General features: G+C 35.6%; 1 protein-coding gene across 3 annotated transcripts in view; it reads left to right on the forward strand.

Moving 5' to 3' along the window:
• The window catches only part of LOC143223638 (uncharacterized), a 71,780-nt gene that overhangs the window by 6,382 nt on the left and 52,782 nt on the right, over positions 1 to 12,616 (forward strand). For all 3 annotated transcript variants that reach the window (XM_076451841.1, XM_076451842.1, XM_076451843.1), the window contains exon 3: positions 2,596 to 2,905. In XM_076451841.1, the coding sequence (XP_076307956.1) occupies positions 2,596 to 2,905 (310 nt within the window). The remainder of the gene's footprint in view (positions 1 to 2,595; positions 2,906 to 12,616) is intronic.

Here is a 12,616-nt window from a genome sequence, read left to right on the forward strand (position 1 = left end):
TTTTAGCGTTGTAAATCTGTAGACTTACCGCTGTATAGAAATGAATCGCTTCCTGCCTGTGATCGTACTAAATTTATGCACTTTATGTTTCGGTGCCTTTCGAATCATAAGTATAATTTTATTAGATACTTCTATATTAAATTGTGTTTTTGTGATTAATCCTGTATTTTAAATACGATTAGTTTATTTGTTAAATACGTTTTAATTACTAGCAGATTTTTCTCAAATCAGCTTAACGTTGAATTAGGAAACTATTGATCGTCAGTGAACGTTCAGTAGAATTTCTGTATTTAGTTATTTTTGCAAAGAATATTTTGTCTTAGATACACAAACGTAATGCTTGTGAAATATGCAAGATTTTCTCGTATCTGTGTCCCAACGATTAAGGCCCGGCATGGCCAGGTGGTTAAGGCACTCGACTTGTAGTTTGAGGGTCGCGGGTTCGAATCCCCCGTGACACCAAACATTCTCGCCCTTTCAGCTGTGGGGGCGTTATAATGTTACAGTTAATCCCACTATTCGTTGGTAAATGAGTAGCCCAAGAGTTGGTGGTGGGTGGTGATGACTAGCTGCCTTCCCTCTAGTCTTACACTGCTAAATTAGGGACAGCTAGCGCAAATAGCCCTCGTGTAACTTTGCGCGAAATTCAAAAACAAACACAATGACGTAGGTGATATCTCACAATGTTTATTTATATAAATATTATAATAGGTAGTGTTATTTGTATATCTGTGTAACTACTTTACAAGGTGTGGATGGGAACTTTACTAAAATTTGGTACGGAGGTTCATTGGAACCATGTGGGGGGGGTATGTACAAACGTTCAGTTTTGTAGGATTTTTTGTACGTGCATTTTTTTGTTTTTTTTTACAACTGCATATAAGGGAATCAACTTCACATATCTTACGATAACATTTCATTAATTATGAATTTATATAAATACTGCCTAGGGTATTACAGCTAGTTTTAAATATAAATATGGTAATGTAAGACGATGTTGCAAAATATTGAGTTAAGATTTTATAAAACTCTTAAGTTGACCCAAGATAATGTTATAAGGTAACGTGTGGTGATATTTTCTGTTATAAGATTATTTAGGATAATGAAGCAAGACATTGTACACTGATATTGATCACTGAAAGATAACCTAAATTACTGATATAAAATACATACATGTTTTGTTTTACAAATTATCATCAGTCTGCCTACCATAATTTTATTTTCACTCGTCTTATAAGGCCTAACGTTAAGATTAAATATGTTTCGTTCCCTATATTGGGTAAAATTCGGACCAATCATTGAGTAGTTGTTTTACGACTTATTTCATTTCTTGTAAATACGTTTACTGTGATAATATTATATACTTTAGCTAGAAACGTCACCTATGTTTTGAAAGAATTAAAGTTTAGGAAAAAGCGTAATATACCTATACTCCATCTTGTACAAATAAACCACTTAGTTTTACACACAAAAAACTATTTTATTCGGGAAGTGTTGAAAAAATGAAACAAAATAAGAATGTTTAATTAAAATGTTGAACTTACTGTAAAACTAATTAAGATAACATACGTACGTACATAAGTGAAAGTGCCAGTTTCGTATCTTTGGAAATGTGTGTTGTGAAGTGCAGTTAGAGACCTCTAAACGTGCAAATGTGTTCTTCATAACAAAAGTAAAATTGGCTGGTGTTCAGAAATAATTTCCCTGGCTTTCAAAATCCTTCACTTTTCTATTTCAAATTATCACAACTGTAAAATTGAAGAAAAATTTAAATATATAGTAATTAATGTCAGTGAACATAAATTTGCGTGATATTGTAAAGGTAATGAAAATTCATATTATATCACAGCGTAAAATCTGTTTTAAACTGCACCCAACAGCCTGTGCCCTAACATCATCTAATACTCGGTAGAAATACGCCACTGAAGTTTCTATCCGCTGAAAAAAAAGAAATAAAAAATGGGCCTTTATCAGAATCAGTTATTTGGTTATGCTTTCGTAGACTTCCCAGTTGTCTTTAACGAAACCAATCTTCGTCGAATACTTTTATCAATAACTTTTACTGCTTATACATAATTAGTTTTTCATACAAAAACAACAGGACTGTTTTTGAACAGTGGGAACATAAAATTATGACAAAAGTCCTTAAATGTTTGAAGTTATTGGTAAGATTAACCTTAGGAGATAAATATTATTTAATGTAAGTCGCGCCATGCAGTAGAGTTATTGGCATATTGAAAAGTTTTTATTTATAATACCTTTATTGAAAGAAGAAAAATTAGATACATTAATTGTAAGTTTTCTGTTTAATGATAAAAAATCGTTGAGGTGAAATAATAACTTCTTTCAGTGATTAAAAAGACAAATCGGTGATATAATCTTTGTTTATTTGTATAAAATGCAGGAAAATTAATATTTTCTGAGTGAAACGTGAAATAAGTGCGACACATTAGAGAATTAGGCCTAAAAGTGAGGTAAGTGTACTTCGTAGATGCTAGTTCAATATAGCGTTTTAGCGATATATATTTGTACGTAAATCTTTTCGAACTGTGTCTTTCAGTGCTTTTTTTTTTAGTATTATTGTTCTTTTCTCAGACGCTGAAAAAGAAATTCTTTGTATTACGAACTGACTCTGTCTCGGGTCCAGCACGTCTCGAGTACTATGACAGTGAGAAGAAATGGAGACTAGGAACGTTTCCTAAACGAAGCGTTGATCTGACAGCTTGTTTCAATATTAACAGAAAGATGGACGGCCGTCAGAAATTTGCCATTGACCTACATACCAAGTATGACTCCCTCTCTGTCGCCTTGGACACTGAAGAAGAACTGGAAACATGGTTGTCAGCAATGTTGGAATTACAGCAAGGAATGTCCATGGAAAAAGGGCAGGTCAAACCTCAATTTGGTAAGTTCATTGAAATGTTTCATTACCGAGAATGGTTAGCCTAAATCAACTTTCAAGTTTTGTGTGCTGCTAACTAATAGTTTATAGAAATGTTAAGCCTATATCTATACCTTTTGGTAATCTTATTTCTCCATTATTGAAATATTAAGACTAAAATCTCCCAATGGCGAGCTGGGTTAAATGTCCCATTATTAAAATTCTGAGTTTATATCTAGTTTTTGAATTTCTTTTTAGATGTTATTTTCCATAAAAATAAAGCTAAATTTATACACTTGGAGGTTTGGCTTATTGTTCCCTTATGTGAAGGCAAACCCAAAACACTTGATATTTTAATGCTGTGAATGCTTTTTACAAACTAGCAAATCATGATTGTAATTAATTATGCTTACAATAAAACATTGTTAGGCGTATCATGTTTTAACTTACTGTAACTTCTTAAGGAATTTCAATAATTGGAAGAACGTACATTATACAGGGTGTTCGGAAAGTCACTGTGCACTTGTATATTTATTAACAGACATGTTTCAATATAGAATACAGGAGGTAAATATGAATGACAGTTATAAACAATGTTGAAAGTGACCCCCGTTGGCATCAATACAGGCCTGGATCCTTCTTATTTTGTTTCTAAACACTGCTGTCAGTTGCTGGCTTGAAATAGACTGAATAAAATATGATTACAAAACTGCACAGTGACTTTCCGAACACCCTGTAGTAATCAGCCACATTATTCATATTTATATCCATTTCCCACGACTTTTGTTTAATCTAGAGCTCTTTTTTGTATTACAGTTATTATATAAATAGTTTTCCAGTCACTATTGTGCTCGCTGTATTCCAGTTGGCCAGAAGAACTTTCGATTGAGCGAAACGTTATCGGCAATGGATGTTAAGAATAGTGTGTGGTTGAAATACCGTTTTGTACTTTCCTCTAACTTCATAAGGAATAGAATTAATAGTGTAGTGTTAAAAATATAATAGGCCTAACATGTCTTACGAAAATTATAACCACGCTTTTGACGTGTTTATTTTATTATTAATTTACAGAGAAGGTAATCCTAAAGCAGTTATTGTGACATACAGTTTATTGCTACATTTTGTGTAGGCAAATACCACACCGATTTTAATAAATGTAGTTCTTACAGTTTTGTAAGTCATTGTATAATATTCCAACACCAATCGTCGCTCACAACAGACAATCCTAATGTTAGTATTATAATATACAAAAACATATATTGAAGTAAATAACCTCCCAAAACAGTTTTTTTTTTCAACATTTATTGCACAACCATTTACCTGAATAATGTAGCAAAATACTGAAGTAAATAGATACAGTATTTGATAATACATCTATATCAGTATTAGCGAGCTGTTTGACAATACATCTGTATCAATATTAGCGAGATATCATACTTGGCTTCCATATTCTCGGTTAACAAAATAACTATAGACGAATAAAAAAACATAACTAAACAGTCGACCCAACTACCAGAAACGGCCATGTGAGATATATGGTATACCACGTTATGAAACTCGTAACCACACAGCATGGTGGGTTTCCATTGTTCTTTACTTCAATTACGACGTTTAGCGGGAAATCCAACGTCTCGTAATCGTGGCTGTCATCAGTGGTCTGTAACCTGCAAATTCTTACCATAATTGCTGTGTGAACTACTTTTACCTATTGTCTTGACTTCACCAGGAAGTGTGTGGCTGTTTCTGACCATTATAAACCTTACTCACCACTGTGAGATTCACAAGCATTTTAACTGGCGAAAGATTCACTGCTAACTGGAGTGTGGAGTGTACTTCCCTATACTTTTATTATCATGTAACTTTATAATTCAACAACCGCCTTTCCAACGTACATAGTGGTTATTTCTATAGTCAGCAGTCGACTGAAGGCCACCTGACTTAACTTGGATTGTTGATCCGGAAAGTCGTTCTTAAAATGGAGCACCGTATTTCATTTTTTTGAAGGCTATTGACACCACGTGAATTATGTGGCCATTCACGTTTTTGTACCCAAAATACTCAGCGCAGAGGTCATTCTGGGTCCACTTGCAATTAATACTATCCTGATCTTTCTTATAAACGCACTGAATGTCTCAGTAATATCTTGAATATCATATTTTGACGAGGATTAGCAGCGTGCTATGTTTTATCTGTCTAGTATTTTCATTAACAGTATCGGTTAGAACGTTTGTTTAACTGTAGTACTTTTTAATGTAATTATTTTTATAATTCTTGCATTCTACTAATTGTTTTGCATTATAGGTTTATCTGTATTTAAAATTAATCCAAATCTCGTAAGCTGGTCGAACCTTCTGAGGTATTATTGGAATTACGGGTGAAAATATCGTTAACAACGAGGATATCCAAATGATAAAACACTAATTGTTTTATTAATAAGAAGGTAGGAAAAGTATATGTAATTGTTTATCGTCATTACTGATATCACGGTGAATTTTAGCTTCGCTTTAAATAGGTATCTTGTTTTGACTGGAAAGACAGTGTTGATACCATCACAGGGATCATACAGGCGTAGAAGGCCTGTTATGTCACTGATCTTCATAATTCTTGTCAGCCATCGAATATGGTGTATATTGAGTGTAATCTCCAGGCCGTGTGAGTGGACCACTGCTTACTGTTTCAAATGGTAGCCACTAAAACAGTAGACTTGCATTTCTGCTGTCAGGAGGGATTGCACCTTGATCTTGAACTCCATCTTGAATATGTACAAATCCCCATAATGGCTGATACAAAAGTCTTAAAGCTTCTATTTGACAAAAAGTTACCTTATTTCACACAAAAAACAATTTAGTCATTTGATCAAAAATAGTATATGGATATCTGGTATATGCCTCGCCCATGGACTCTGCACTAAAACTATTGGACCCTCTATGTCTTTGGAGGTTTCGTATTTTCAAAAACCTTTTAACTTCGATTCATAGATGTATTACAATAGTCCAATGAACCTCCGTTCATCTGAGATGTTTGCAACTTTCACGTCATCTCATCTGGCAATGTGTTTTCATAGCTTCATGAGCTCTGCTTCTTGTACATGTGTTTCAATTTTTGGACTTCATTTCCATGCAAAGTTGGTTAATAAGAACTGATTTAATAGTGGATGATATTGATAAAATTGGTTATCTAGCCGTTCTACCATGAGTTGTTACTCCCCCCCTCAAAATTTCATTTACCACTTAAAAGTCATAACCCTGACTGATAGTATTGACTCGTCTTTACCAAACATGTTTCAGTTCGCTCTTTAAAGCTTTTATTCATGGATTAAAATTGAGTGACTTTGTGGTCTCTGTCATGGTTAGCTACAATGGAGACTCTCCTCAGATTCTGCGTTCACTATATTTGATGATGTCGCTTGTTCTAAATTATGTAGGAGCTAAGCTGCACACTAACTGTATGTACCATCTAACTAACTCACTTAAGTAAAGGTCTTGGAATGGCATAATTTCAATTTCTCTTCATATTTAGAGAAGACTTGCCAATTTCCCACTTGTTTATATCTAGCCAGTTTCTGGGTTCCTGGCCGTGTTAGAAGGCGAGGAAACAAGAGTATTGACGTTACATCATTACTTGTTCCATGTCTGGATTTTAGTCCAGTCGTCAAGGCAAGGCTTCACGCCAGCTAGCTGAGTATGTGAAGTGATAGACTTTTACAAATAAAATCTGCAATTAATGGTTATTTGTTCGCTCAGGAATCGAACAGGGGAAGCTGACTTCACAAGAGTCAGCACTGGCTATGATTCTGTTACTCGTAAAGCTGATTCACAAGAGTCAGCACTGGCTATGATTCTGTTACTCGTAAAGCTGACTTCACAAGAGTCAGCACTGGCTATGATTCTGTTATTCGTAAAGCAGTCTTCACAAGGGTCAGCACTGGCCATACTCTTATTACTTGTCATATTTCTCTTGTAAGGAAGCGGACCCATCAATATTTGAAAAGTTACTTTGTTTTCGGCCCATAAGCCTTTATATTTTTAACATTATATAATTTAATTTTTCCGCTTTACGCTTTTAACTGTAAACTCTTTTCATTTGTCTGTTTTACTCTTTCATTGTACTTGTTTGAATAAACAACGTAACTAGTCTTTTTACACAAATAATTTGTATGGCTTTGCGCTAAAACATACAAACCATATTTTCCTCCAGTTGAAGTCTGTTTTATGGTGCATCAGTTTCTGTGTGTATTAAAAGCGCACCATTTTTCTAGAGAGCTTATTTCGTATCTGGAATCATTAGAGTTTAATTATTTAAGTTATTTGCACTTTAATTTGCAGGTATTGCAGACATTCTCCGCTATTCTTTGTATACATTTAAACTTAAACAAAATAAGATGGAATCCTCAGTAGCCGCAGTACTTGGAAATCTTTAAGGCAGGATTAGAGTAAATCAAGATAACTTTTCTTTCCTTTTCATTAGCTAATTTTTGTGTACCAGCAATATGAAAAGTGGGGCGCGCCCGCGTATACAACGTGGGGTTCGATTTGATTATTCATTAGGGCTTCTACCAGCCTACCCTCACAATGAAATTCGTTTAAGAAGGATTAATGTAAATTAATCTGAGACTTCGGACTTGATCTAATACATCAGTCGAAAAGTTTTGACGTCCTGCGTTCAAAACTGTAATATGACCTCAAATCGTCCAGGAGATAACGGGGCTATGAGGTAAAACTTTGTACTCAAACTCGATGTCATTCCGTGAACAACTGTGGCGCGGCTGAAGATTGTAAGCATTGCGTGAAGGCATGATTTAAGTGGGTAACTTATGGAGCATATCTTTTTATTACGTTATGTTATTGGGGTTATAAGTGCAAGCCCATGTTTTATAGACCAATATTCGCCTTCATGACGAAAAATACAAGTGAGAGTTTTTATAATCAGATTCCTTGTTCTCTGGACGTTTTGGGGAAAGTGGTCAACTTACTTTGAACTTTAACCCTACTTCATCTGAAGTCCGTCTTCAAAGGTCGTTTGCAGCAAAAATATCACTTGTTTAAAACAGAACAGTATCAGGTATGAAAAATTAGACAAAATGCCATATTTTTAGACGGAGCCCTTTAATCCTTGATTTTAAAAAATCCAATAAATTCAGGAAAATATAAAGTAAATTACATTTATTATCCTGTAATTATTTTATCTGTTTTTTGTTTCGACTGTGTAATATCTTCACGTATGATTGAATAACACGAGCAACTTCATTTAAAAATTTTTTTTTATTGCTATAACTAATAGTACGCTTTAAAATCTGAACTCTTGCGATATTGTCAAGCACGATCTGGGACCATGTAGCTCTGTTATGCAGGAACTAACATCTTGTGCCACTGTCTGACATGATGTGGTGCTGTCATGGAAGATCTGACATGATGTGGTACTGTAGTGCACGATCTGGGACCATGTAGCTCTGTTATGCGGAAACTAACATCTTGTGCCACTGTCTGGCATGATGTGGTGCTGTCATGGAAGATCTGACATGATGTGGAACTGTAGTGCACGATCTGGGACCATGTAGCTCTGTTATGCGGGAACTAACATCTTGTGCCACTGTCTGGCATGATGTGGTGCTGTCATGGAAGATCTGACATGATGTGGCACTGTTGTGCACGATCTGGGACCATGTAGCTCTGTTATGCGGGAACTAACATCTTGTGCCACTGTCTGGCATGATGTGGTGCTGTCATGGAAGATCTGACATGATGTGGTACTGTAGTGCACGATCTGGGACCATGTAGCTCTGTTATGCGGGAACTAACATCTTGTGCCACTGTCTGACATGATCTGGTACTGTAGTGCACGATCTGGGACCATGTAGCTCTGTTATGCAGGAACTAACATCTTGTGCCACTGTCTGGCATGATGTGGTGCTGTCATGGAAGATCTGACATGATGTGGTACTGTAGTGCACGATCTGGGATCATGTAGTACTACCATGTAAGATCTGGCACCATTTGGTACTGTGGTGCACGATCTGGGATCATGTAGTACTACCATGTAAGATCTGGCACCACTTGGTAATGTCTTGCACGATCTGAGATCAATGGTTCTATCGTACAAGATATAATGTTGTGTTGTCGTGTATAAAAGAACAGGTTAAATTTAAAACAAACTAGTATGGCACGATAGTGACTATATTTCTGTTGTTGAGAACTTAAATCGCATTAACTGTGCATGTTAGCAGGACTTGGATACTTATTGCAATCACTCGTCTTGAATACAAACATAAACTTTATGTATTTAATTAAATAGTTACCCGCAAGAAAACCTACTCACTGTAGATAAGAAATTACTTTTGTTTGTTTGTAGATACATGTATGTATGTACTAACCATCAAACAAGTTCATTCTTTTATAGATCACAGAGTATATCAAATAAGCCTTCAAACTGAAGTTTATCTAATTTTTTCATCTTTTGACATAAATAAAAATGTTTCTTTTGTTTTAGTTCGAGCAAAGCGACTCGAGGGCTGTCTGCGCTAGCCGTCCTTAATTTTGCAGTGTAAGACTAGAGGAAAAGTAGCTAGTCACCACTATCCACCACCAACTCTTGGGCTACTCTTTTACCAACGAATAGTGGGATTGACCGTTACATTATAACGTCACCGCGGCTGAAAGGGCATGCATGTTTGACGGGGATTCGAACCCGCGACCCTCAGATTACGAGTCGAGTGCCTTAACCACCTGGCCATACCGGGCCAAGATAAACGACTTAAATAAGACCAATGTTCAGCTCAAAACGTCTGATTATAATTAAGTCCTGGAAGTATTGGTGACAAATTATAAGGTCACGATTTCCTGGAATAAAAACTAGAATTAGGCTTAGTCGACTTGAAACTGATAGTTTGATACATTCTAAAATATTTTATAATTCTGAAAATAGTTTATTTACAATTATAATATTTCTATGTTGTGATTGTGTGTTACTAAATATTATTGCTTCTTTTGTAATTCTTTCTTCTGATAGTATATGTTGTAGTATATAATTTTTGTATTTTTAAGTCTTCAACTTTTTTCTTATTATATAACTTTACACATAGAAGATAAATACCATATATCAAGGTAATCGACAAATTGCAGGGGAACGTGTATTTGTCAGTGTTATATATATTTCCCCTTTATATGTATATTGTGCGCGTGTCGTGCAATTTTTTTTTCTCCCACATTTGCGCGTGCTTTTTGATAAACTTGAACAGGAAGGCTTTCAGTACAGGGCAGCTAGGGTAGCGAGGGAAAGTAGTGTCTGGTTTACTGAAAAATACACAAGTATTGTTTTCAATTAGGTCCGCGTGTAGCCATAAATTTGTTCGGGAAGTTTCGACGTTAGTTTTTATTAATAGCATATTTTGCAGAATGGTTTTGTTTCACAATGTGGCTACCCGGCGCCTACTCGTATAAATATTCCATTTTTTTCAGTGCGAAAGCTATTCACGATCTACTTTTAGTAACCTCATTTATAAACTGGAAGCGAGTCTAGGTTATGGTGTCGTATTACATTCTCCGCGGTACTGATACCACGTTTAATCAAAATGGTGTCAAAGGTACCTCGTTCTCACGAGATCAACCAGTAGTCCACGTACAAACTGTATGTGTTCTTTCTCTTGATGCATGAATTTATGAACCGTCTGTTCATATATCCATATTGTATCTAGCTATATATCTGTAAATTAATAGCTTGTTCATCCGTGTATTGTCCATGTGTCAGTTTTGTATTATCTACGTTATTTGTACAATTTACATTACCTCCACTATCCATCTGTCAGTCTTGTACAATTTACATTACCTCCACTATCCATCTGTCAGTCGTGTACAATTTACATTACCTCCACTATCCATCTGTCAGTCGTGTACAATTTACATTACCTCCACTATCCATCTGTCAGTCGTGTACAATTTACATTACCTCCACTATCCATCTGTCAGTCGTGTACAATTTACATTACCTCCACTATCCATCTGTCAGTCGTGTACAATTTACATTACCTCCACTATCCATCTGTCAGTCGTGTACAATTTACATTACCTCCACTATCCATCTGTCAGTCGTGTACAATTTACATTACCTCCACTATCCATCTGTCGGTCGTGTACAATTTACATTACCTCCACTATCCATCTGTCGGTCGTGTACAATTTACATTACCTACACTATCCATCTGTCGTCGTGTACAATTTACATTACCTCCACTATCCATCTGTCAGTCGTGTACAATTTACATTACCTCCACTATCCATCTGTCAGTCGTGTACAATTTACATTACCTCCACTATCCATCTGTCAGTCGTGTACAATTTACATTACCTCCACTATCCATCTGTCAGTCGTGTACAATTTACATTACCTCCACTATCCATCTGTCAGTCGTGTACAATTTACATTACCTCCACTATCCATCTGTCAGTCGTGTACAATTTACATTACCTCCACTATCCATCTGTCAGTCGTGTACAATTTACATTACCTCCACTATCCATCTGTCAGTCGTGTACAATTTACATTACCTCCACTATCCATCTGTCAGTCGTGTACAATTTACATTACCTCCACTATCCATCTGTCAGTCGTGTACAATTTACATTACCTCCACTATCCATCTGTCGGTCGTGTACAATTTACATTACCTCCACTATCCATCTGTCGTCGTGTACAATTTACATTACCTCCACTATCCATCTGTCGGTCGTGTACAATTTACATTACCTCCACTATCCATCTGTCGGTCGTGTACAATTTACATTACCTCCACTATCCATCTGTCGGTCGTGTACAATTTACATTACCTCCACTATCCATCTGTCGTCGTGTACAATTTACATTACCTCCACTATCCATCTGTCAGTCGTGTACAATTTACATTACCTCCACTATCCATCTGTCAGTCGTGTACAATTTACATTACCTCCACTATCCATCTGTCAGTCGTGTACAATTTACATTACCTCCACTATCCATCTGTCAGTCGTGTACAATTTACATTACCTCCACTATCCATCTGTCAGTCGTGTACAATTTACATTACCTGCACTATCCATCTGTCAGTCGTGTACAATTTACATTACCTCCACTATCCATCTGTCAGTCTTGTACAATTTACATTACCTCCACTATCCATCTGTCAGTCGTGTACAATTTACATTACCTCCACTATCCACTACCCTTCTGTAAGTTTATTATCTCCATTACCTGTACTCACCATTACAGTATTTGTATTTATATTTTAATGTAATAAGAGTAACTTTACTGCAAACATTGTGAAACATAAATAGTTAATAACATAGAATGACAAAAAAAAAACACTTTCAAAGAATTAGAATAAAAATTTGGTCACATGTAAAACCAATAAACTTGTGCCTGGTTAGGACTCGGGTACAAACGTTAACAACTAATACAACATCAATATTATTTTGATTAATTCCATTGAATATTTTAGGAATTAGGAAAAATAATCAGAAGAACAAAAAAAAATCAAAACCAAAACCTACTTTATCAGAGAATAACACAATGTTCCAAAATCAAACCATTTTTCAGTATCAAGAAGAGTATTGAGCAATAATTATTTACTTTTCTAACTATACCTTCTGGTCGAACTCGTTTTTAAGATCGAGAAAGGTTTTTAATGTTGGTGTTAGACCCTGAGGTCACATCTTGTGTGAGTAGCTATTACCATGAATCAACAAAACTTTTCACAAAATTGAT

This window comes from Tachypleus tridentatus, chromosome 8 (genome assembly GCF_004210375.1).
Source record: "Tachypleus tridentatus isolate NWPU-2018 chromosome 8, ASM421037v1, whole genome shotgun sequence".
Lineage (NCBI taxonomy): Eukaryota > Metazoa > Arthropoda > Merostomata > Xiphosura > Limulidae > Tachypleus > Tachypleus tridentatus.